We start from the raw sequence: 26,758 nt of genomic DNA, 5'->3' as shown, positions 1-26,758 counted from the left end.
ACCCCCATTCTCCTGATCTTACTCCTGGTCTTCGCCTTAGAACCCAATCTTGGATCTTTAGAGTTATTTTCTTCCTTCTATAATTCTCATTGCCTTCTAGAATAGGTTTAGAGAAAGATTGGACAGGCACCCAAAAGTAACATATGAACGTCTGCCACACTGTTGTTCCTCAGTTTGTTAAATCATCCTCTCTTGCTACTTTACAAGGGATGTTCTCTAACAATAAGTGGTTTACATTTTCAGCGCAAACGGTGGTTTTCTTATATTTGATTCTGTGGCTGTGTGTGAAGTGATGAAAATAGAGTTAGGCTAGCATTTTTCAAACAGTCTGCTTGCTCGCATGGCTTGAACACATTCCTGTATCATTACATGACAAAAAGAGGCATGGGCAGGATTAAGCCACCGGGTTTTTCTGGGCTATTGTAAGTAATCTGAGAAGTTCTGCATAGCAAATACAACTGAACACAAATTCGACAATGGGGGGCAGAGCCAGACAAACAGGGTCCACATTAATAGCCATGTGCTTTTGATACAGCACAAGTATTGTTCTTGTCTCACATGCAATTAAAGCAGAGCTAAACAGAATTGTTATATTTTATAAAGCATTGTACTGTATTGCAGGATGGTTCAGCAGATAACTTACTGAGTTAATTCAGCCACTCTGCTTTGGGGAATGAAAATAGAGCCAATGGTTATTGTGATTCACACCCAATAGAAATTGCTATTCTGTAAATGAAAGCACTACAGAATAAACACATTTATGTACTACAGAATAAACACAATAAAACACTGCTCTATTTTGTTCTATGTTGAAGGGACACTTTATGAGGGTTGTATATCCATCAACTAAACTACAGCTCAGTATGCAGTTTAATTCAACAGTATAGTGTACATTTTGTTATAGTATAGAAATGAGAACACACAATCTCAAGATACAGAATATCACAGAATCTATTGCCCTAGAACTGTTTCCTGTCAAATCACTTGTTCAGGCATCCCCCCTCATGAAAAATTGCTAAACAGTGCTGTACCACTCTCCGTTCTCCCCCCCCCCCCAAAAAAAAAAAAAAAAGAGAGAGAGAGGGAGCGCAAGAGAGAAATTTAAAGGAAACTTTCCCCTATTTTTTTTGTTAATTTTGAAACATTTAATACTTTCTGATTGTCTGTTAGCAGTAGAGCAGTAGGCTTTATACCTGCATAACTGTAGTGTAGAATAATTATGCTGCGATAGCTATGTTGGGAAACTTCCCCACGTAGACAAGCCATAAATCATTGCTTATGATCTTAGTACAAACAGTAGACTGACTTCTTTTTGTTATTGTTGAAGTAGTAAATATTGTGGCAGGTTGCTGTGAGGACCTGCTTGCTCCCAACATTTGCTGGGGTAAAGAACAAAACATTCACTCATCTCTCCCAGTCGTCAATCTCTACTCTTACACACAAGGGAGAAGGAAAGAGGAGGGGTAGTACCAAAACACAAAACCATCTTTCGCACCTTCATGAGCCAAAACCCCAGCTATTCCTTATCTGCTGTCAAAACTTCCAGCTTTACCCAACACCCAGCCGTGTAATAATTCATCAAAACAAAAATCTACACAATGCTGACAATCTTAAATTTGGAAGCACAGAAAAATGTGTAGTTATTTATCAAAGTAAATAATAAAGACTACTGGACTGGTAAAACTGTAGTAGTCCATAACGGAGGTTTAATGTACTATAAAGGATAGAGGTTTCCCACCAACCCCTAAAAGAGAATCAACCAGTAGTTGTTACCATAGATTCAAAATATTATATTGTATTAAGAAATATTTTGTTTGATAGCCCAACAAATTGTCATGGGCTCTCTCAGTCAAAATGGGTTCTTTACATCTAGCACATCATCTGTACGTCAGATCATACTCTGAACACCTGTGGAACCCCATTGTCCTCAGCTTATACCTTCAGTGATACCTGCATGTTCCCACTAGCCTTAAGTGGGTTTTCAAAGTTATTTTTCAAAATAGAACAGCACTTACCCTCGTAATATGATACAAGGAGTGACAGAGCAGCTGTGTTGAGAGTTGTGATGGTCATCATCCAGAAGAGTGGCCATATGATCCATGTTTAAACCAATCTTCAAGTAGCACAAAGATGCTGCAACTACTATTCTGCCTCAGAGGTTAAAGTATTTAGTGCAGTGGTTGTCAACCTGCAGCCTGTGGACCGCTTGCAGCCCAGTCAGCACACAGCTGAGGCCTATGTGACATCCTCAGGGCCATATAGGTAGTATATATATTGTGTGGATGCAGCCCATATAACACATAGAGAACTGTGTATGCAGGCCCACAATGGTAAATAAGATGAGAACCACTGAACTAGTGTGTCATGTCCTAGCACCAATTTGAGTGAAAAGTTGGATATAGGCTATTATAGTTGATTATGCAGGTGAACCGAATTGCACTGTTTTATTTTATGGAAGATGTCTTTCCGAACTACATCCATGAATTTTGAAGGTGGGCATTTAAGTTCCTAAAACATAAACTGATCGTGGGAGTCTTTGTTTTAGCCCATACTTTTCATAAAAAGGTACATTTTTGGCTTGGGTGACAGAATTTTGTAATACTGTTTTTGATGACTTTGTCTAATATTGTAACTTGTAATTCTTGAATACTTGATTTTTTTTTTTTTTTTTTTAGGTGAAGTCTGTGAAAACTGGATCAGTCTTTTGGACAATATGCTGCTGTCTGTCTTACTTTTATATGGTAAGCCTTTTATTTGTACATAAACGAAGCTGTTTCTGTTCAATACAGTTGAATGGAAACAAGTTTTGGTTTTGTATTTTTTAAACCAACTGACAGCTGTTTCTGCTGGCCTAATTAAGTCAAAGAAGAGGGCAGATGTTTCCTTTTCTGCTCAGAACCTTTTCTAAAGAGCTGTGTTCTCTGGGAAATAAATTTTCCCTTGTATGAATATGCTAGGAATTTTGGAATGGAGCAGACAGATTCCTTTGGTGATGGTGTTGGTGGGGGCTCAAAATGAGTGGAGATGATCTGACAGTAGAAGAGATGATCTCATTCAGAGTGAATTGGTGGATCTTGAGTGGATGGCTTCAGTAAAAGTGGGGATAAGTCTATCTAGTTTATCAAAGAGAAGTTTAAGAGGTGATTTGATCATTACCTGGAAGCTTGTACACTGGGAGAAGATAACTGTATATTAGAAGGTTAATTGATGTAGCAAACATAAGTGTATAACAGGATCTAATGGCTGGAAGTTGAAGCTAGAAAAAATTAAAGTTGGAAATAAGGTACAAATTTTTAAGTGAGAATAATTAACCACTAGCCTAGCACAGGTTACCAAGGGATGTGATCTTCCTTCCCTTCAAGTCTTTAAATTAAGACTGCATGTTTATCTAAAAGAAATGCTGTAGTTGAACTATAAGTTGTTGATTTAGTGTACAATGTTAATTTCTGCAAAATTCTGCATTTTGCAGTGGTGCAGAATTCCCCCAGGAGTATAGGGTGCAGCCTAAACCCCTTTAACACCCCCCCCACACACACAACTAAATACTGGCTGTAAGCCTTTTCTTTTACATAGCATTGCCCTCTAAAGCCTTCATAATATTTCATATTATGGTAGAGTGGTCGTGAAACCATAGGTAAGGGTGTGTTACATATTTCTGTTATACAATCATGTACAAATTAGGCCTGGGTTTGTTATGCTAGTATAATATAGCTTTTCTACTACACCCACATATTCTGATGGGAGATTCTTTTAAAAATGACTGTTTGTAGCTCAGAATAGCTACTGCGTTGACTGAAAAGTTATGCATGTACTTGCAAACTGACTATTTGGTGATATTTATCTCAATTAAAGTTTATGTAATACTAACTCACTGTTAATGTGACCCACAGAATTGTCTTTAAAAAAGTAACTCTTCTAATTCTTGCTCTCAAGCTCCATTATTATTTGTATTTATTATTAGCATTTATTTGATACCCATCACTATAGCTTAGGATGCCTCTCCATAGTGATGACCGTGTTTTTAAATACCAAGTTTTGCATTGAGACAGTCTTAATCTGGCGTGCTCTCCTGCTGCCTGTGTCTTTACCACTCCATTAGGAATCCAGGATTTGATTAGTTGGGAAAGACTAGGCAAGAGGTACATCTTAAGCTCTTTAAGTGGCCATATCTGGGCTTTTAACTGTCTTTTCTTAGACAGCAAATTTTAAAGGCACAAGCTCGTTGAGAGAGCTTTTCCGCCAGCATTCGCAAACCTTCACCTTTATAGCTGTTATGATCTTCAGTCATGCACATGTTCTCCCTCCACCCCACACCAGTTGTCATCTAACAAGTCTCATATAAAGCCTGTATTGGAATAAAGAAAAATTGTTGTGAATGTAAAGATACTACTGTGTTAATAAGTAGTACATAAATAGAATCTGATAGTTTACAGCTCTTTCTCAAGTTATATTTAAATTATCTAATTTACAGTTTCATTTTCCATAGGTCTCTGCATGGGGTGGTTATGTTTTCATCATCAACCTTATTCCATTGCATGTGTTTGTGCTGCTGTTGATGCAGAGATACAGCAGGAGGGTCTACATAGGTGAGTGTTCTGACTCTCTAAAAGTCAATTATTTGAGAAGTGATTTCTAATCTATTTTTACTGAACAATCAGTTCTATTTGGGAGGCATTAAATACAGGAATGTGAAATTAATTTATCTTAATTAGGTCTTTTACATTAAATCAGAAATTTAATAATTTCATATCAAGTCTTATATTGGTCATGTGCTCTATACCCATTAGCTTATTGTTTACAAAATAAAAAGATAAGGATTTTATGTGTTTAGTTCACATTGTTTCAAAACTCTCAAGTGTGTATTTCCTAGCTAGTTTTTGTTCCCTTTAGTACTCCATGTGGGAAGGGGAAATTCACTGAATCTTCACTGAGTTGTTTAATATTTTTAAAGTTCTTTAATACGCAAGTTTCATTTGTCTGTACTTTCTGTATGATTTAATTGCAGCTTTATAGAAGCTATCCAGCAAAAAAAGAAAAACCCTTCTATAATATGCTGTCTCACATAACAGGAGACAGAGCAGCATTCAATACAAGTGTGTCTGTTCAAATAAAATGTTGTGTATTGCCGAGACTTTCAAAAGTCACCAATGATTTTTAGCTGCCCAACTTAACACACCTTAAAGGGACCTAATCTTCAATAAGTATTGAGCTTCTACTCTCTGAAAATAAGGACCCTTAGGGTGGCTCAAATTGGGCACCTAAAATGGAAAAGGAACTGAAATGGACGCATCACAAAATATAGGAAAAGCTGTCTCCAATATACAAACTTCACATAGAAGCCATTTTTTTCTTTTATTAAACTCAGGATAATTTTAGTTTACCAGCAAATTTCAAATCTAAAGAGCAGTTTAGAGTGGGGCTGAGGGTAGAAGCTCCCAGTGAATGGGGTGGGTGGAAGGAGAGCAAGGGGAGCTACTGTGACTGGGGGAAACAGCCCCCTCCAAACTCAGAAGGTATATCCTGGTAGTTCCTACTGCCATTCCTATGGCACTTCCTTGCTCACTAACTGCTGTGTTCCACATTACCCTCCCTTCCCCCCCAAGTGGCTGGTGCATTGATGCCTCCCCCACACAGATGCTGTCCTTTCCCCTGGGGAGGCTGGAAGGCAGGACTGATCTGGGTCAGGGAGTCCTACCTGCTTCTCAGCAGCCAGCCTGATCTCATACGCCGTCCTCAGTGGCTCCTCTAGCCCTTCTTCCAGGTCCTGCTCTTGTGTTTTTCTCCCCCACTCCCTCACCACTCATGTGCTGGACCAGAGCTGGGTCCTGCTCTCTGGGGATGGAAAACACTGGGGGTGCAGAAATATAGATCTATTCCTCCAGTATTTTCTTTGTGGGGGCTATAGCTCTGCCCTCTTTTCCCTCTTCTTCCCCATTCCACTGCCCCTAGTTTGGAGTCCGTCAAATCCAAAGGAATCCTTCAGAATGCACTGGATTTAGAAGAGACCCTTTTCCTCACTTTCAAGCATGTGTAAATAGTGTTTAGAGAGTATTTAATTGATCTGCTTGGCATTTTTATGATTTTTTTATGTAAATCACTGACAGAGTTAACAAATTTATATACGTTGGTCATGATGAAAGTGTTTTCATGGTTTGTCATTGAGCAATAAATATTAAAACTCTAGAAAAGCTTAAAATTTAACCAGAAGATTATAAAATTGTATGCTCCTTGGGGCAGGAATTCTTCAGGCATACTTTGTGCTACCAGAATAGAAATCAATAAATCAATACAATTTCAGTGAAGAATAAAAAAATACATCATTACATGTCCTGTGCATCTTGAATTTTTTTACACTGTTGTATTCATAGATATAGCAGGATGGATTCATTTAAATCAAAGTAGATTTAAATTACCAAGCAGAAAACCTTGATTTAGATAATTAATTGATTCTTATTAGCTGCTATAATTTGGGTGGTACTTTTTCCTAGCCAGGGGGATACGCTGTTTATAGGAATGCATCCGATGAAATGAGCTGTAGCTCACGAAGGTTTATGCTCAAATAAATTTGTTAGTCTCTAAGGTGCCACAAGTCCTCCTTTTCTTTTTGTGGATACAGACTAACACGGCTGCTACTCTGAAACAGTTTATACATATTTATTTAAGAAGTTATGTAGCGTAACATCTATTTATTCAGATTCTTAATTTTTACATATTTTTATTACGTTAGGAAAATGGAGAATGACACACTTTTTTTATTTACTAGATTCATTTTTTACTCCTGGTTTGTGTCAAGCGGCATTTGGATAAAACTTGGAAGTCAATTAAAAATGCACAAAAACAGCATTTTAAAATTGTTTTTCATTAGTTATGTATCCGGCACATTTAATGCAGGTTTATTTAAGGGAAGAAAATTAAGTTTATCATGTTTTGCATTTAAAAATAGGTAATTCATTAAAGAAAGACAGTAATATTTGGTAGTGAATTGAACTCATTGTTTCTGGTCAGCATAGAATCATAGAATATCAGGACTGGAAGGGACCTCAGGAGGTCATCTAGTCCAAACTCCTGCTCAAAGCCCCAACTAAATCATCCCAGCCAGGGCTTTGTCAAGCCTGACCTTAAAAACCTCAAAGGAAGGAGATTCCACCACCTCCATAAGTAACGCATTCCAGTGCTTCACCACTCTCCTGGTGAAAAAGTTTTTCCTAATATCCAACCTAAACCTCCCCCACTGCAACTTGAGACCATTACTCCTTGTTCTGTCATCTGGTACCACTGAGAACAGTCTAGATCCATCCTCTTTGGAACCCCCTTTCAAGTAGTTGAAAGCAGCTATCAGATCCCCCCTCAGTCTTCTTTTCCGCAGACTAAACAATCCCAGTTCCCTCAACCTCTCCTCATAAGTCATGTGTTCCAGTCCCTTAATCATTTTTGTTGCCCTCCGCTGGACGTTTTCCAATTTTTCCGCATCCTTCTTGTAGTGTGGGGCCCAAAACTGGACACAATATTCCAGATAAGGCCTCACCAATGTCGAATAGAGGGGAATGATCATGTCCCTCGATCTGCTGGCAATGCCCCTACATATACATCCCAAAATGCCATTGGCCTTCTTGGCAACAAGGGCACACTGTTGACTCATATCCAGCTTCTCGTCCACTGTAACCCCTAGGTCCTTTTCTGCAGAACTGGTGCCTAGCCATTTGGTCCCTAGTCTGTAGCAGTGCATGGGATTCTTCCATCCTAAGTGCAGGAGTCTGCACTTGTCCTTGTTGAACCTCATCAGATTTCTTTTGGCCCAATCCTCTAATTTGTCTAAGTCCCTCTGTATCCTATCCCTACCCTCCAACGTATCTACCTCTCCTCCCAGTTTAGTTTTATCTGCAAACTTGCTGAGGGTGCAATCCACGCCATCCTCCAGATCATTTATGAAGATATTGAACAAAACCAGTCACAGGACCAACCCTTGGGGCGCTCCGCTTGATACCAGCTGCCAGCTAGACATGGAGCCATTGATCACTACCCTATGATCTAGCCAGCTTTCTCTCCACCTTATAGTCCATTCATCTAGCCCATACTTCTTTAACTTGCTGGCAAGAATACTGTGGGAGACCGTGTCAAAAGCTTTGCTAAAGTCAAGGAATAACATGTCCACTGCTTTCCCCTCATCCACAGAGCCAGTTATCTCATCATAGAAGGCAATTAGATTAGTCAGGCATGACTTGCCCTTGATGAATCCATTCTGACTATTCACATGTCCTTCACAATTTTTGAACTGTTAAATCTCCTCTCTAACCACATTTTTACTCAGATTTGAAGAGGAAAACCAGCTTTCCTGCTTTTTTTCCAGCTCCCAATCTGTTTCTCAACTTTGAATGAAGAACTAATCACTGAACACTAGTTGAATAAACGGAAATTAAAATATTCTCTCTGCACCCGCAGAAGAGGCTACTGCTATCAAAAGCTGGTTTAGCACTTCAACAGATTGGTTCCAGGTGCTTAGCCAGTGACTTTTACAAATTCAGTGGTTTCTCTTTTTAAAACTTGAACAGCATATATGTTCTGCTTGAATATTTTTAATTTAAATTAAGTGATTTATTAGATTAAGCTTTAACATAGGTTATTATAATTTCAAATTTAATGTTACATAGGTTTATTTTTTAAAAAAATGCATTTAATTGAAATTCTAAAAACAAAATCAGTTTTAAAAAAATCAATTTTTAACCACCTTGGGACATAGCGAACCTCGCTTTGACTAACTGCTGTAAAGCTATCTATTATTGCACGCTTCACCATGATCTAGAGTATAATTAATTTGTAAACTGAAGATAATTATAGAAGAGAGTATATGTATTTTTGTAAAATTATATTCAATTTAGTAAAGCTTATTGCACATTTTTACTCAGTCCTGTTTCACATCTGGTGACTTTGGCTTTGCAGCAGTAAGCAAGACCTCTCTTGCCATTAACAGAATGAGAGAACATCTGTTCTAAAATAGAGCTGATCTTTCTGGGTAGTTGGTTTTATGCAGCATAGTTTTAAATGTTATCAAGTCACTGGTGTGTGGTGTAGTCTTCATTTCACTTTTTAAATTCCTGGTAAGTGAGGTAATAAGAGAAAGTATTAATTTTCTGCCCAGGTTTTATGTAATATCTAATTTTTCCTGTCAACTTGATTTTAATGGGACTTTAATCAGGATAAACAGTGCATTAGTATAGTATGCATCCTTTGATCCATGTATATGCTGGTTTTGTGGTCAATTGCTATACATCGTTGGAAATGTTTGCGTTATAAAATTAGAAGTTTTCATTTGGTCATACCTTTGCTTTTCAACTCAGGCAATGCTGCTGTGATCCAAAAATGCATGTGTTTATGAGTAAAATAATTTAATAAACAGTTTCTTGAGGAATGTATAAAGTATAATACAGTGTGGACGCCATTAAAAATGTGAGTACATAGCAGCTCATGCTGGAAATGAGATTTGTAATTTGTACTTCTGATGAGTACATTTATTTTTTTCTAGAATTCTTCTTTCCCATCTCTTTTGTAAAGGAAATTGTATGAAAAAAATTACAAATATAAATGTTTTAACAGGAGTGTGACATGCTCTATGCAGTGAGAGGTCACTAAAGATACTGAGGCAGGAGGATGGAAAAAGACCCAGTTGGGTAGTGCCTGTATCTGCATTAACCAGACTTCACTGAGTGAAACAAAGGCCTGGTCTACACTTAATGCTTGGGTTGACATAGCTACAGCACTCAGGGGCTGGTTGTAGTTATGCCAGTCTAAACTCCCTGTATAAATGTGGCTAGATGGACAGAAGAACGCCTCCATCGACCTAGCTGCTGTATCTTGGTGCAGTGGAAGTTACTGCAGCAATAGGAAAATGCCTTGCATTGAGCATCTATGGTAAAGTTTTGCATCAGCATAGCTATGGCACCATAATGTAGATATGGCCAAAGTTAAGAATCTAACTACTAATTTCAGTTCATTGCAATTTGTTCCAAAGACCTACCCAAAAAAGTATCTTACTTTCCTTGTTGATACATGTATTTCTTAATTTAGACCCTTTGAGGTCTTCCCAAAGACATCATGAAAGCCTCAAACTCTTGTTCTGGAAGAAGGCATTTGAAAAAGGATAGAGGTTCTACATAATTACAGTATTTTAAAACAATGATAGAGATTCATTTAAGTGCTGAAACCTTAGTTATCAACAATAACCAGTGTTACAGTTCCTTGTGTACTTAGTCCTTGTGTACTTACCTTTATCCAGTTTTTAAGAAGATAAGAGTAATGTAATTGCCACATCACTTGATAGAAAAACAATATGATTCTCCCTCCTCCTTCCACTTTTTGGCCATATATAACAAGGAAAATCTATACTTAGTATAAGTTACATATCACTTCCTCTACCTATCAACTTGTTTACCTTTGAATATTCTAGAGAAAAAGAACATGTGGAAGAGAAGTCAAACGCCAAAAATTGCAGTATTTAAAACTGTAATTGTTTTTAAGCAGTTGAAAATGCTGGTGCAATACCTGAGCAGTGACTGAGAAGTCGTAATCTACCTTTATACCTTTCTGATACTGAGTGGTGTCTGTACCAGGTTGCTTACTGATGCAAATTAAACCAAACTCAGGGTTACTGGTTGATAGGTGCAACAATGACACCTCATTTGGCATCCAGGGGTGTCCATTGGCTATGGGGGAGGGAAAAGGACAAAACCTCTGAAAGTTTGGGCTGCTGACCTTTAAAACTGCTTTATTTGCCTAGAGACACAAAGTAACCCTAATGTACAGGAAGATTGGGAGGTATAGAGTTTATATGTATATTTGGGGTATAAGCATGATGGAAAGTTGACTATATTCTTGCACTTTTAATATACAAATTATATCTTGAAGATCCCAGTGTGTTAAAGGCTTCATACAGACAGATGCTTCATGTGTATCTGATATCAAATCATGACTTCAGTATATGGGAGGGTTTTGGTATAGTTAATAGCACATTTTTAACATATCAAAAATATTCAGGCATATCTGTGAAAGTTGCTGGAAAGGGAAGTGGATTTTTCTGACATACCATTATAGATAAGAAAACCAGTTTTCTAATGCCCATACAAATTTGGATATATAAAGAATGGCCTTAGATTGCAAATGAGACTGTCTGTAAGCCTAATAATTAATTGGAATGCAAAAGTCACTTTTTAACTCTCACAACATTATCATGGTGCATGTAAAATTCATTTCATAGGTTGAGACAGATAGCAAGGGCTGAAGCAATATCTGCAACTTTTTGCATTGCAGTAATAGTTTTTAAAAAAATAAAAATAAAAAAAAAAATCCAAAAGACCTATAGAATAAAACAGTCTGAATTACTGTATTTTAAATCCTGGATTTGTAAGTAAATGAACATTCTAACCAGTAAAGTATTTGTCAGTTTTTTGGCAGCACCACCATAAAATATTGAAAATCCATGTGATGGATTTTTACACCGATGTCTATACACTGATAAAAAAAGATTCTTCTTCGAGCACCGACACCGGAAAGTTTTTTTCCTCATTGGTATCCATCGGGTCAGGTCGGCTCTGGTGTCCCCTGGCTTTGCACCCGCATAGCGCTGGTATATATGACTCTGCTGCCCCCTCAGTTCCTTCTTATCACTCATGACTGTCACTGGAACTGCTGCTTGTCTTTGCATTTTTCTGCAAGTGTCTCTCTCAGTAGACTTTGTTGAGTATCTGTAAATAGTTCTTTTTCTAGAGTTTGTTTTAGTTAGTTGGTTGTGGACACCGCTTAGCAGGGTTAGCCCTTCCCCAACACTGGGGTATGCCTTGGTCCCTGGGGTTCAAGCTGTGTGCATTGTGCCATAAACCAGTGCTGATTAGTGACCTTTACTCCAGCTTCCTCAAGTATCTGGGGGAAGCCAATGTGCAGGAGTGTTGCAGGATTTGCAAGGACTTCAGGCCCATAACTGAGAAGGACAGCGACACCAGACTCAAGTTTCTCCTTATGGAGGCAGCACTTCATCCCCCTTTGGAGCCAAGTCACATTGACTTGGCACTAAGTACTTTGGCTTCAATAAGAAGTGCTGTGGTATCTCTAAGGGAGATGCAGTGCCATTCCGCTTCTCTGGCACCGAGGAAGGCCTCTGCATCCCAGGACTCCCAGCACCAACACTCGTCTCTGGTACCAGGGAAGACTACTTAGGTACGGGACTCTCGGCACTGTTTTCCATTGCCGGTGCCAAGAAAGAAGCAGAGAAAAACTGACATGGGGTGTTCCCCAACTCTGAGAGACGCTGACAGAGTGCGACCCATGCTGGGCCACTTAGAGATACCAGTGATGTGTACAGTACTGTTGACTCTGGCCCTGGGAAGGGCGCCATTGAGTCTGGCATCTTTGGACTCTGCTACCGGAGTTTGACAGCCCTGCCACAGTCAACTATGCTGGGGGCATTTGAGGTAGTGAGGGAGTTGCTATCACTCTCAGTACTGCCATCCCTCACCTTTCGAGAGCTGACAGCAGCATTATCAAAGGTGTGGACCACTGAGGCACTGAGACCCCAGGTGCTGTCAAAAGGCAAGCCAGCCATGATGGCACAACATTGGTCACCGAAAAGCAACTCCTCAGAGTCGGACTCTGAGGCGAAGTCATATGCTTCTCTCGGGAGCAGACACTGCTCTGATCGGTGATACCCAACAGCTGAGATGAGCCAAGGCATTCCACTGACAGCCTGGCTATCGGTGCAATGGCAGATGCCACTACAGTGGCCATTCTGGAATCCCTGGGCTTTTCAGCAGTGCAGGGTTCCCCGTCCAGGAGGTTCTACTCCGTTGTATCGGGGTAGAGAACTTCCCCGCCACCTCCCTTGGAGCAGGGACCAGGCCTCAGTGCCTAGTCCAGTACCGAACTGCAAAACCCGGCCACATGGGGAGAGCCCTGCGCGGATGCAGATACAGATCGGTATCCATGGAACCACAGGGCTCTCCCGGGAACTGCAGCAGCAAAAGGAGCAAAACGTGGGGCCACCACTCCCATGAGCCATTGCCCCACACTGGCAGCTCCTCCACCTTCCCCAGTCCCACCCACTGGGGTGTGCCCCAGGCTCATTGGCAGCTGTCCCTGGTCACGCTCTTGTGTTCAAGCGGCTCGTACGCCCCCAGACAGGAAACGCAGACAGCTGTGTGGAAGGCACGGGAGCAGCACTGGGGGCGGGCCTGCAGGCAGTACAGCCGCGACAGAGGAGCTGCAGGCGCGGGGCGCTGGCTCCTGGGAGCAGCGGCCCCATGTGTTGCTCCTTTCGCCACAATGGTTCCCGGGAGAGCCCTGCGATTCCACAGATATAAATTTGTATCCGCGCAGGCCTTTACACGTGGGACCCATCTGTTGCAGAGGGCGAGGAACAAGGCACCCTGATGATACAGGCTTCCTCTTCCTCCTCTCCTGATGAGGTGGTGGTGGGAAAAAGTATAGTGCCTTCCCAGGATGACTATAGGGCACACCAGGAGCTCCTCAGGAGGGAAGCCCAGCACCTGAGTATCCAGGAGGAGGAGATCTCCAAATCCTTCCACACCCTGGTCGACATTTTAGTGGCTTCAGGGACATTGTGGGTGGCTCTACTTTTGAACAATGCCATTGTGGACCCCATAAAAGCCTCATGGCAGACCCCTGTGTCCCTGTAACCTACTGCGAAGAGGATGAAGAAAAGTACTTTGTCCCTCCCAATGAGTACAAATTCCTGCGCACACACAGCCCCATCAGGCTCTGGTTGTTTCAGTGGCAAATAAGCAGGAGCAGCAAGGGCTGACTCCCAAGGCCAAAGACACCAAAAAACTAGATCTTTTTGGCAGAAAGGTGTACTCAACTGATTGCCTCCAGCTCAGGATTGCAAATCAGCAAGAGCTCCTGAGCCAGTATGACTTCAACTCCTGGAGCGCAATGGAAAAATTCAAGGAGCTTTTGTCACAGGAGTCTGGGGTGAGTTCTCGGCCCTAGTTGTAGAGCAGAAATCAGTGGCAAGAGTGTCCCTCCAGGCAGCTTTGGGTGTGACAGACTGTGCCCGATCCATGACTATGGCTGTGAGTATGAAAAGAAGCTCGTGGCTTCAGTCCTTGGAGTTGCCCTATGAGGTGCAGCAGACAGTGTAGGACCTTCCGTTTAAAGGCGAGTGCTCTTTTCAGAGTAAACCGACTCAAAGTTGCATAGTCTGAAAGACTCGAAAGGCACCCTGAAATCCCTGGGATTGTATATATCAGCTCCCACCAGTAAGCACTATAAACCCCAAATGATGGCCTGCTTCTACCCACCACAGCAGAGACAAGACTACTGTAGGAGAAGCAGTAGAGGCTATAAGAGGAGGCCTCCATCCCAGTCCTCGTCTGCCCTGGTTTGTCTCTCCCTCCCCTCCTACCCACCCCAAGACAATCAGCGGGGTCTAAGCAGTCCTTTTGATGGGCCACTCAGGGATGACATACAAGGACAATGTGTGTATCTGATTTCCCCTATTTTTGTGGACTGGTTATCCAATTCTATCAGGCGTGGGCTCACGTTACCTCAGATCACTGGGTGTTACACATGATAGAAGTGGGATGCACCTTCAGTTCAGTTGTTCCCCTCCTTCCCACCCTCCCCGTCCCTCTTCAGAGACCCTTCTCATGAGCAACTTCTAGCCCAGGAGGTGCAGTCACTCCGAAGGGCAGGATCAGTGGAAGAGGTTCCACAAGAGTGAAGGGGTAAGGGGTTCTGCTCCTTTTACGTCCTAATCCCAAAGGCTCATGGCGATCTCAGACCAATCTTGGACCTGCAAAACCTCAACGGATTGATGAGGAAACTGAAGTTCCACATGGTTTCCTTGGCCTCCTTAATCTCAGCTCTGGATCTGGGGGACTGGTATGCCACCCTTGACTGAAGGATATATATTTTCATATTGTGATCTTACAGGGAAACAGAAGGTTCCTACGATTTGTTGTGAATAACATGCACTACCAATTTACTGTGCTCCTATTTGGTCTGCCAGCAGCCCCTCGAGTATTCATGAAGTGCATGGGAATCGTCACAGTCTTCCTTAGGAGATAAGGGGTTCAGGTCTACCCTTACCTCAACAACTGACTGATCAGAGTTTGATTCAAGGCCCAGGGGAGGCAAATGTGGAGTTAATACAGTCAGCTTTCCAGGATCTATGAACAGGGCTGTTCATAAACATGTAGAAATCTACCCTTTTCCTGGTTCAAAAGATAGAATTCCTTGGGGCAGTCCTCAGCTTGACCCAGGCCAGAGACTTTCTGATGGAAAACTGCTTCAGCGCTCTAGAGGTGCTCATAGAGAACCTGAGGAATCACGTCATCACAACAGCAAGAAACTGCCTAAAGTTCCTCCTAGGGCATATGGCATCATGCACCTATGTGGAGTAACATGCGAGACTATGGCTCAGATCTCTCCAGTCTTGGCTGGTGTTGGTATATGTACCGGGCTGACACCATCTGAACTGAGTGGTCTCGGTTCCCCCGTCGGTGATTGCCACCTTCTTTGGCTGTACCATGGACAGTATGCGTAAGAGTCCCATCTCAAGGCCCCAGCCGTCAATGTCTCTAGTTACAGACACATCAGCAATGGGGTGGGGGCTCACTTTGGGCCCCTCAGGACTCAGGGCCTCTGGTCCCCGGAGGAGCTCTTGTTACACATCATTGTGAGGGAACTGAGGGCAGTGGTGCCTAGCCTGCCAGGCATTCCAACCCCACTTGGAGGGCAACTGCATTTTGGTCCTTACAGACAACATGACAGCAATGTTCTACATAAACAGGCAGGACAGAGCACGCTCCTCTCCCCTGTGCCAGGAAGCTCCTCTCCTGTGGGAATTCTGCATAACCCACTTGATCCACTTCAAAGCCTTCTACCTTCTGGGGTCACAGAATGAGTTAGTGGATCATCTCAGCAGATCCTTTTCCAACCATCACGAGTGGTCTCTTCGCCCACACATTCTTAGTACTGTTTTCCAGAAGTGGGGAACTCTCCAGGTAGACCGGTTCATGACAAAGCATAACAGGAAGTGTCTTCACTTCTGCTCCTTCCTAGGCCACAGCCCAGGCTCACTTGCAGATGCCTTTCTCTTCTCTTGGATGGACCAACTCTTCTACACATTCCCTCCCATCCCTCTCATACACAGGGCCCTGCTGAAGGTCAGAAGAGACAGGACGCATCTTATCCTGATGGCCCTGGCCTGGCTGCATCAGCACTGGTTCACCATCCTCCTAGATCTCTCGGTGAACACCACCTGCCTCTGTTTCTGGATCTGATCTCTCAGGACAATGGTTGTCTACTTCATCTGAACCTCGAGTCTCTTCATCTCGCAGCATGGAAACTCCATGTCTGAACCTTGCAGAACTGACATGCTCTGGACCTGTTCCCGAGGTGCTTTTAGGGAATAGGGAAACCAGCTACTAGAGCCACGTACTTGGGAAAGTGGAAGAGATTCTTGATCTGGTCAGTGCAAAAGGGAGTTTCTGCTATTCAGTCAGCACACACTGCCTTTCATTCTAGATTACCTACTCCACTTTAAACAGCAAGACCTAACAGTATCATCTATTTAGGTTTCATCTAGCTGCAATCTTGGCCTTTCACCTATAGATGAATGGCTGGTCAGTCTTTTCAAACTCAGTCTGTGTCATTTTCTTAAGGGTTTGGAGCAGTTATACACCCCAGGTATGCCAGCCACTCCCTCCCTGGGACCTCAACTTGGTGTTGGCAAGGTTAACAGGACCCCCATTTGAACTGCAGGCAACATGTTCTCTACCTGTCCTGGAAAGTGGCCTTCCTGGTCACAATTACTTCTGCCAGAAGGGTCTCAGAGAGCCGAGCTCTTACTTCAGAACCACTGTTACACGGTTGTCTTTGAGGACAAGGTTCAGCTGCGGCCACACCCAGCCTTCCTGCCAAAGGTGGTATCACAATTCCATAGTAACTAGGATATCTTCCTACACGTCTTCTATCCAAAGCCACACGCTAACATGGAGGAACAGAGACTCCACTCACTGAATGCACTAGCTTTCTACATAGAATAGGATTATACGCTTTCAGAGATCCACTCAGCTTTTTGTAGCCATTGCAGACCGAATGAAAGGCTGTCCAGTCTCAGCCCAGAGAATTTCATTGTGGATCACTGCCTGCCTCCGCACATGCTATGACCTAGCAAAGGTCACGGCTCCTCTGCTGACACCTCACTCTTAAGAGCTCAAGCATCGGTGGCAGCGTTCATGGCACAAGTTCCTATTCGGGACATCTGTAGATGTCGGCAGTCCACATTTTCAGTTTCCACTATGCCATAACCCAGCAAGCTAGACACTGTGGGTTTCGGCTGAGTGGTGTTACAGTCAGCATTCCAATGAATTTCGAACCCTCCACTTGCACAACTGCTTGGGAGCCACCTACATTGGAATGGACGTAGGCAAGCACTTGAAGAAGAAAAACTGGTTACTAACCTTCCATAACTACTGTTCTTCAAGATGTGTTGCTCATGTCGATTCCAACCGTCCCCCGACCTACCCCTCTGTCAGAGTTAGCGGGCAAGAAGGAGCTGAGGGGGTGGCAGGGCCCCATATACCAGCACTATGAGGGTGTGACTCCAGGGGGCACCAGAGCTGACTCAACAGATACCACTGAGGGAAAACTTTCCGGTGGCGTTGCTCTGGGCAAGCACACACCTACATTGGAACGGACATGAGCAACACATCTTGAAGAAGAAGAAGAAGAAGTACAGTTACAGAAGGTTAATAACCATTTTTTTAAATGAGGCATAATATAATTTGCCTTGCAGTATAATTCATAATAATTTACCAGGCAGATTTTTTCCCAGAACATGAACTCTTTGTTAGGATTGGGGATGTTTTATGATTTGTAGGCAAATGTATCAGTGACTCATCAACTTTAAGGCCAGAAGGGATCATTGTGATCATCTAGTCTGATCGTTTGCACATTGCAGGCCACAGAACCTCACCCACCCCCTCCTGTAATAAGACCCATAACCTCTGGCTCAAATCATGGTTTAAAGACTTCAATAGTGTAAACTGTGTATCTACTGATCCACTTGCAATCTGGGTGTTAAACTCACGTTGACTGCTCCTGAACACATGAGGTCAAGCTACTGATACCTTTTTAATCTTGACATAAGGGTCAGTGACTTCTGTTTGAATCTGAATGATGTATTGGGTAAGATCAAGCAAATTGCTTGTAATTGCAATGCAGTACCAATGTCTGAATAAGAAAGCAACCTTTTCAGACCAGAAGCAGAAAGTCTTGATTGTGATCTCAAATATTTTGATAAATTGTTGCATAAAGGATTCCGATTTACTACACTATTTAATACTTTGCATTGTATGTTTATATGTTTGCCAGGGAACATGTCCTATGTTTGCATTTACAGATGCAGACATAGGACATGTTCATGCAAGTTCTAGGGTCTGTAATTTGCTGCCCCCATTATTAACTTGTGATTTTCACTCTGCAATTCTACGTTTTCAAGTTCTGAACACTTTTTTTGCAGTTTTATTTAGTAAACCAGCACACTTATTCAAGACTTAAATCGAGGGGAGATTGATTTAAAATTACCTATTTCTTGTCCTCCAGACTAGCATTTTATAATTTGAAGAGCAGCATATTTTAAAAAACAAACAACCTGGGGATTATTAAACATATCAGTGTTTTGACTTCAGTCTGGGGTTTTTAATTTTTTTTTTTGCCCTAGGATTGAGTTGTTAATTTTTGTGGGTCTAGAATACTCTAATCAAAATGAATACTTATAGTATAAAACTGCATAGATTTGGTTGCAGAAGTCAGCGTTGGTTTAGTCACCGACATACTTTCAGGAGGTTATTCTCTCATGATTTAGTGCATTGCGCGGCAACTAAAATTGTGTCAAAGCTTGGATTTGTGAAAGTTGCTTATTCTCTGTATAATAGACGTTTTGTGGTGACCCAATTAGTTTTTAAAATCATTAGATGAGAGTACATGATTCGTTGTTCTTGCAAAGAATATACAAACCCAATAGGGCATTATGGAGTGAATTCAGTGAGCTCTGTTATGCAGCATGTTAGACTAGATGATCAAAGGATGGTCCCTTTTGCCCTTAAAATCTATTAACTTCGGAGCTTTGACAATTTTTTCTTGTATACAAAGTTTGGTATAGATTACTAATAAAGTAACATCATTGAATTAGAACCCTAGCTGTTTTTTTCTCTCCCAGGCAGAAGGGAACTGGTAGCCATGTGGAAAAGCCTGTATTTAATTCAGAGTGGGGAGAGTTTCATGCAAGTAACTGTCACTTCCAGATTAAACAGGAATATGTGTTGCCTTCATTGTGGAATCTCAAAGGTGGAATACAGTTGGGATTAAAAATTGGGTATGGGATCCTCAAAGCATGAAGGGATTTGGAGGAATTTTAATAATAGTTTGAATTGAAGTATCAAAATAGAGCATGCACAGTGCACCAGGTTTTCTTTTTCTGTTTCAAGAATTCTTAGGCACTTCTGGGAAAGGGAGAATCTGACTGTGATGGTCACACTTTCTGCCTTTCCCAAACTTTTGCGGGGAGGTAGTGGGGAGGTGAATAAAGTAGGGGAAAAATAAATTATTATGTAGAAAACATAACAATAATATAGGAGGCTTAAAAGTGATGCTTTATATTGAGATAGTTTATTAGACAAATATGACATGCACTGATGCATGTCAGTTACTTTTATTCCACAGGATGGCAGTGTTACAACATTTTTATGGTGTTACGAATATTTATAACTGTTCCTTGAAAATTGAGTATTATACAGCAAAGATATATTCCCTTGACATAGATGATAAAATAGTAGCCAGACCAAGGGCTCAAAAACAAATGCTGAAAGGAAGCCACTAGAAACAAAAAGGTGGCAAGTCATCTTGATTGATGCGTCTGGTTATTTTAGCTACTTGTCTGTCCAGTGCATTGTACAGTGGGGCCCTAATTCCTTATCAGGGTTCCTAGGAGCTACAGAAATACCAATAATAAATATAGGACCTGATCCTGCTATGAGCTTTGCATGGATGGAACCTCTTATAACTCAGTGGAGCTTTGAGTGGGTTTATGGATCCGTCCTTGGGGAGCTCATCGCAGGATTGGGACTGTAGCAAAGAATGTGGCCCAGAGTATTTGTAAAAGTGATAGCAAGTGTGCTGCCCCCCAGTTTCCAGGAGAAGAAATGACAAGAAGGCTAAAGTCTATCCTGAAAGTTGCATGAAAGCTTCAGCTTACTGTAAGCCACCTTTGAACAGATAGTGTTTGTAATCAAGAATTATTTCAGGAACGTCTAGAGAATTGAAGTCTGGGTTGAAGCGGCTAACTGTTTTGGAAATCTCTTTGATGCCAAGTAAAGTTAGAGTGACCAATAGTGGAGTGCAATGATTATGGAACGTTCTGTGATGAACGGCTGGGTGGCTAGTTTACCATTTTCCCTTAAGGTGTCCGCTTCCAGGGTTCAGAACTGGGATAGCTAGTTAGTCAGCTTTCAACTAGGAAATAAGAGAGATGAGGCTGAGCTTTCTCTAACAGGTGTCATGTACTTCCAGTTTGAATGATAAAAGGTAGAGATATTCTAAAAAGGTATAAAATATATTTAAAGTAGGGCTGTCAAGCGATTAAAAAAATTAATCACGATTAATCACGCAATTTAAAAAATTAATCGCGATTAAACCATAATAGAATACCATTTAAATAAATATTTTGGATGTTTTCTACATTTTCAAATATATTGATTTAAATTACAACACAGAATACAAAGTGTACAGTGTTCACTTTATATTTACTTTTGGTTACAAATATTTGCACTGTGAAAAACAAAAGAAATAGTATTTTTCAATTCACCCTTCTAAAGAATCTCTTTATCATGATAGTTGAGCTTACAAATGTAGAATTATATACAAAAAATTGCATTCAAAAATAACACAATGTACTGTAAAAGGTGTGCTATCTGACACTTTATCAATCAGAAAGCTCTATTAACCTGCATTTCTGATATCTCCCAATACAAATCTTCAGTCTAGTAACTGGGCCTAGTATACTATCCACCAGGTTATGCAGGTGCCCATTCTTCACTCTACTTTTCTGCAAAAGAAGCAGAAGACAAGTAAGCAAGCTGATATCAGGGATTTATTCAAAAAAGCAGCTTCCAGGGTTTGTCATAGGGCAGAGTGGGCAAACTATGGCCTGCATGCCGGATCCGGCCCGTCACCCATTTTAATCCGGCCCTTGAGCTCCTTCTGAGGAGCAGGGTTTAGGGCTTGCCTCGCTCTGGCGCTCCAGCCGGGGGCCACTCCACACAGCTTCCAGAAGCAGCAGCATGGCCCCTCCGGCGCTCCAGCTGGGGAGCAGGGTTGGGGGCCGCACCATGCGGCTCCCAGAAGCAGAGGCATGGCTTCTACGCGTAGGGGCAGCTTGGGGCCTCTGCTCTGCACGCTGCCCCCGCCCCAAGCGCTGCCCCTGCAGCTCCCATTGGCTGTGAACAGGGCAGTATGCAGAGCCGCTTGAGGTAAGTGCCACCGGGAGCCTGCACCCCTGAGCCTCTTCCCCTGCCCCAGCCCTGATTCCCCTCCCGCCCTCCAAACCCCTCGATACCAGCCGAGAGCACCCGCCTGCACCCCTTCCCACACTCCAAGCTCCTGTCCCAGCCCTGATCCCCCTCCTGCCCTCCAAACCCAGAGCACCCTCCTACACCTCATCCCCAGCCCAGAGCCCACACCCCCAGCTGGAGCCCTCACCGCCCACACCCCACTCCCCAGCCTGGAACCCTTTCCTGTACCCTGAACTCCTCATTTCTGCCCCACCCTGGAGCCCGCATCCCCAACCAGAGCCCTCCCTCCTGCACCCCAACCCCAATTTTGTGAGCATTCATGGACTACCCAGATGTGGCCCTCAGGTCAAAAAGTTTGCCCACACCTGTCATAGGGTCATTACAGATTCAGCCCAATCTCCTACACCTTCTATATCTACAATGATAATTGATGTTGATAATGATGACCTGAGGCACTGCAAGATCCTGAAGTGCCTTCTGAATCACCAAAGATTAAACTATGTTTAGTGTAGTTTTAGTGTTAAGTGTATTTTTAGTGATTTGGGTGTATGCCATGCACTGCCCATAGTGATATGTAGTGTCATAATATAATCTACTGTACAGAAAACTTTACCTGTATAACCCTAAGTGCTTCAAGAAACCAGTCACTCTGAAGTGCAGTACTACTACTGGATTGGTGAATACGTATATACTGTTCTTCCATATTTTATACTTTATTCACTTTATTGTACAGTAACTCCCCACTTAACGTCCTCTCGCTTAACGTTGTTTCGAGCTTACATTCCTCTTCAATTACAGAACATGCTCCATTAAAGTTGTGCAATGCTTTGCTATAATGTCGTTTGGCTGCCTGCTTTGTCCACAGCTGGCAGCCCCCCTATCAGCTCCCCTATGCTGCGCCCCCCAGCGCCTCCTGCCCGCTGGCAGATCCCGCGGATTGGCGACTTCTCCCTCTGCCTCCTGCCTGCAGCAATCAGCTGGCTTGCAGCATTCGGGGGGGAGGAGCAAGGACTTGGTGTGCAGGCTCCCCCTGCCTCCTGAATGCCGCAAGCCAGGTGATTGCCACAGGCAGGAGTCAGGGGAGGGAGGAGAGAAGCTGCGCTCTGTGTCTTTGCTCCCCCCCGCCGCCCTCCTGCCCCCTGAATGTTGCAAGCTAGCTGATTGCCGTGGGCAGGAGGGAGCTGCCTCCTGCCCACAGCAATTAGCTGGCTTGCGGTGTTCAGGAGGCAGGGGAAGGAGGGGGAGCCTGCTTGCCGTGTCCTTGATCCTCCCCTCTCCCTCCTGAACACCACAAGCCAGCTGATTGCCACGGGCAGGAGTCGGGGAGGGAGGGAGGGAGGGAGAGAGGAGGAATGAGGATGCGGTGTGTAGAGTAAAGGGGCAGAAGGGGTGGGGGGAAGAAGAGGTGGGTTAAGGGTGGGGTTTGGGGGAAGGGGTGGAGTGGGTGGGCCGAGGGTTGAACCCCCCCTCCACCCCTCATGCTTGCAGAATAGGGGAAGCTGCCGCTGCTGCTGTGCAACATGCTTCTCCTAGCCTACAGCACCTTCAGCCTCTTTGCCTGCCTCATTGTCTCCAGTGCCAGTGGGCTGTGCCTGTGTGGGGTAAGGCAGGGGCACCTCCCAACTATAGTACTGTACTGTATGTCAAAAAAAAAAAAAAAAATTCCCTGGAACCTAACCCTCTCCCCCCCCTCCCCCATTTACATTCATTCTAATGGGAAAATTGGGTTAGTTTAACATCGTTTCATTTAGTCATATTTTTCAGGAACATAACTACAATGTTAAGTGAGGAGTTACTGTATTCTAATTCTTTGAAAATTGGTATTCCATTGATAAAGTATAACTCTCAGTTAACCAGAATATTTAATTAACCAACATGCTGGATAACAAAGCTTTTACTGTAAAACTTTAGAGCCTACAAGTCCACAGAGTCTTATTTCTTGTTCAGCCAATCGCTCAGACAAACAAGTTTGTTTACGTTTGCAGGAGACCGTGCTGCCCACTTCTTGTTCACAATGTCACCTGAAAGTGAGAACAGGGGTTTACATGGCACTGTTGTAAGATATTTACATGCTTGATGCGCTAAAGATTCATATGTACCTTCATGCGTCAACCAAAAGCCATGCCAATGGTCCATTTTCATATGACTCTGGTGAGACTGTGTTGTGTTTAGTTGTGGACACCTTAATACTGAAATATATTTTCAAATTGTGGGGGTCGGAATTAATTTAAGGGGAAAAGAGTGATTCGTAGGCAGTTTATACTTATCTATCTACCTGTTCTTAAAAACCTCTAATGACGGAGATTCCACAACCTCCCAAGGCAGTTTGTTCCAGTGCTTAAATACCCTGACAGTTGGGAAGTCAACTGGATACAATTAACTTCAGGCTTGAATAGAGACTGGGAATGGTTGATTCATTATAAAAAGTAACCTATTTCCCCTTGTGGTCCCCCCCGTCCTCCCCCCCTTCCTCAGACGTTCTTGTTAAACCCTGGATTTGTGCTGGAAACGGCCCACCTTGATTATCATACACATTGTAAGGAGAGTGATCACTTTAGATAAGCTGTTACCAGCAGGAGAGTGGGGTGGGGGGAGAGAAAACCTTTTGTAGTGATAAACACCCATTTTTTCATGGTCTCTGTGTATAAAAACATCTTCTGTATTTTCCACAGTATGCATCCGATGAAGTGAGCTGTAGCTCACGAAAGCCTATGCTCAAATAAATTGTTTAGTCTCTAAGGTGCCACAAGTACTCCTTTTCTTTTTTCATAATGGAAAGTTTCTCCCAAATCTCTTCAGGCAGTGGATGGTTTGTCCTGAAGCATGATGGCATGAAGGCCGTTCAAAATAAAATGCTCCGAATTTTATCTAATATTTTACTCTGGATGTTCGTATTGTTCATGTAAATTCTAATCCTTTTTTCCCCCTCCCAATCCGACCTAATTCTTAGCTTTCAATCCTTTGTGGTTTGAGTTTCAAAGTTTAAAAATATATATGGTGCACTGTGGGTTTCTTTTAAGGTACTTTTATTATTTATTTATTTATTTATTTACTACTTACTTACTTATTTTTTTGGTTGCTTTTCAAGTTAATTGAATGTCCGCTCCTTCTTGTATTAGGAGAAAGGCAAATAGGTATACTGATTTACATTAACTTATGCCATTCATTCTTTTGTATACTTCAATTGTCTCCTCTCTAAATGGTCCCAGTCTGTTCCTTTCTCTCCATATGGAATGCATCTTCTGTTCCTTCTTCTAATGCCGCTTATCCTGCAGATATCAGTTCTTTGTTGGGGATAGGGCAAACAAGAGGAAGATGTCTTGGGTGGATGGACTATTGATTTCATTTACCTCTCAAACTAAAGAAGAAACATTTACTCTTTCATGCTTTGCAAGAACATATTAGTGCAATTAGTAACAGAGGTCTCCTTGCTTTCTCCAGAGCCATTGTTAACGAGTGTGTTCCTGTTGTGAAAATTGCGAAGATCTCTTCAGAGTAAATCTGAAGAAAAATAGTGTGTAGTATAAATCAATACTACAAATACCTAAATGATGTATTCTGCTATATTATGTGTCATTGCAGGTGGGAATAAAAGGAAAATTGAAATTGTTTTTGAGATGTAGTGAAGGTTTTTTGAAATATCATGTAGTAATTCATACTCTTCCCCTTTTCTCTTCTGTAGCATATAGCACTTTCTACATTGTGGGCTTAATATTATCCATGCAGATACCTTTTGTGGGCTTTCAGCCAATTAGAACAAGTGAGCACATGGCTGCTGCAGGTAGGAACACTAGAATTCTTTTAATATTTCCAAAAATTTTAATGCATCAAAGAATTCCACGAATTTGTGGTAAAAAAGTTGCTGTTCACCTCCTTTGTATTATGTAAGTTGTTAAGGAGAAACATGTTAGCTAATTAAATTGGTAAGGATAGAAAATGTTGCAATTTAGTAAATTTCAGAGGGGGAGATGCCTTTTTAATTGTTAAATTATCCTTTTTTTGTGTAAGTTAATGGAGGTAGTAAATCTTTTACCAGTATTGAACTAGATCATTTCTCAATATGACAGTCATGTATTTACTACTAGATCAACTGTAATTTTGGAATATAATGTGACTTAAGTATCAAAAACAGTGGTGTATTTGGAATGTTTGGTAGGTAGAATATAATTTCCACTGAACAACTGAATTTATAAATAATTTAAAATAATTCTGATTTTTTTTCTGAAATTGTTCAGTGTGAAACATTCTATATGAGGGATTTTTACATTTTAGTATTCATAGTTTACATTTTTCAGTCAGCTCCTCTTGTATGAAAATTTACTTTTCATTAGTCCCAAGATACAGGCCATCTATTGTTTGATTTCAGGAGACCTGTGTTAGATTTTTGCAGAGTGGGTCATTGGAGCAAGTACCAATGACAACAAACTGGGAATCTGATGGGAAGTAGTGTCCCCTGACTCCTCAATAGAGGAGTACCTTCCCTTTATCAACAGCAACATTTTTTACTTTAAAGATACCTGAGTGATCTAACTTGCAAATTAGTCTTGTGGATCACATATCAAATGAGTATAGGGGTTAATGGGTTCTTGGCCAGAAGGGTAAGCATTGCAGTAGTCTTCTTAAAAGGTCATACAATGTGTTTCCCAGACTTCCAACATAGGCTGTGTCTACACTACAGACCTTACAGCAGCACAGCTGTACCACTGTAGCTGCACCCTGTAAGGTCTCCTGTATAGCCCCTATATGCTGACAGGAGAGCGTCTCCTGCTAATATAGCACTGTCCACATCAGCATTTATGTCGGGGGGGGGAGGGGGGAGGGGGGTTTCACACCCCTGATGGACAAAAGTGCTAGTGGAGACATAACCTTGGCCAAAGGATTCCATAGCTATACCAGTTATTGCTTGTTCTACTGGAGAATTTATAAAAGAATTTTCCTCTTTCTTTAAACAGGTGTTTTTGCACTTTTGCAAGCCTATGCCTTTTTGCAGTATTTGAGAGACAGACTAACAAAGCAAGAATTCCAGACCTTGTTCTTCTTGGGTGTGTCACTAGCTGCTGGTGTTGTATTCCTGAGTGTCATCTATTTGACATATACAGGTAAGAGACCGCAAATGAGAACTGAGTGTGTACTTTAAGGTGAAGATAAAAGTTGATGAATGCTCTTAAATTAGCGTG

General features: G+C 42.1%; 1 protein-coding gene across 1 annotated transcript in view; it reads left to right on the top strand.

The window, feature by feature from the left end:
* STT3B (STT3 oligosaccharyltransferase complex catalytic subunit B) overlaps positions 1 to 26,758 on the top strand; it is a 74,116-nt gene that overhangs the window by 26,291 nt on the left and 21,067 nt on the right. Inside the window, exons 4-7 of the mRNA XM_073333369.1 lie at positions 2,676 to 2,741; positions 4,487 to 4,586; positions 25,264 to 25,362; positions 26,534 to 26,680. Of these exons, the coding sequence (XP_073189470.1) occupies positions 2,676 to 2,741; positions 4,487 to 4,586; positions 25,264 to 25,362; positions 26,534 to 26,680 (412 nt within the window). The remainder of the gene's footprint in view (positions 1 to 2,675; positions 2,742 to 4,486; positions 4,587 to 25,263; positions 25,363 to 26,533; positions 26,681 to 26,758) is intronic.

This window comes from Lepidochelys kempii, chromosome 2 (assembly GCF_965140265.1).
Source record: "Lepidochelys kempii isolate rLepKem1 chromosome 2, rLepKem1.hap2, whole genome shotgun sequence".
NCBI classification, from domain to species: Eukaryota; Metazoa; Chordata; order Testudines; family Cheloniidae; genus Lepidochelys; species Lepidochelys kempii.
The sequence above is the reverse complement of the archived record's forward strand: the minus strand, read 5'-3'. Positions and strand labels throughout refer to the sequence as shown.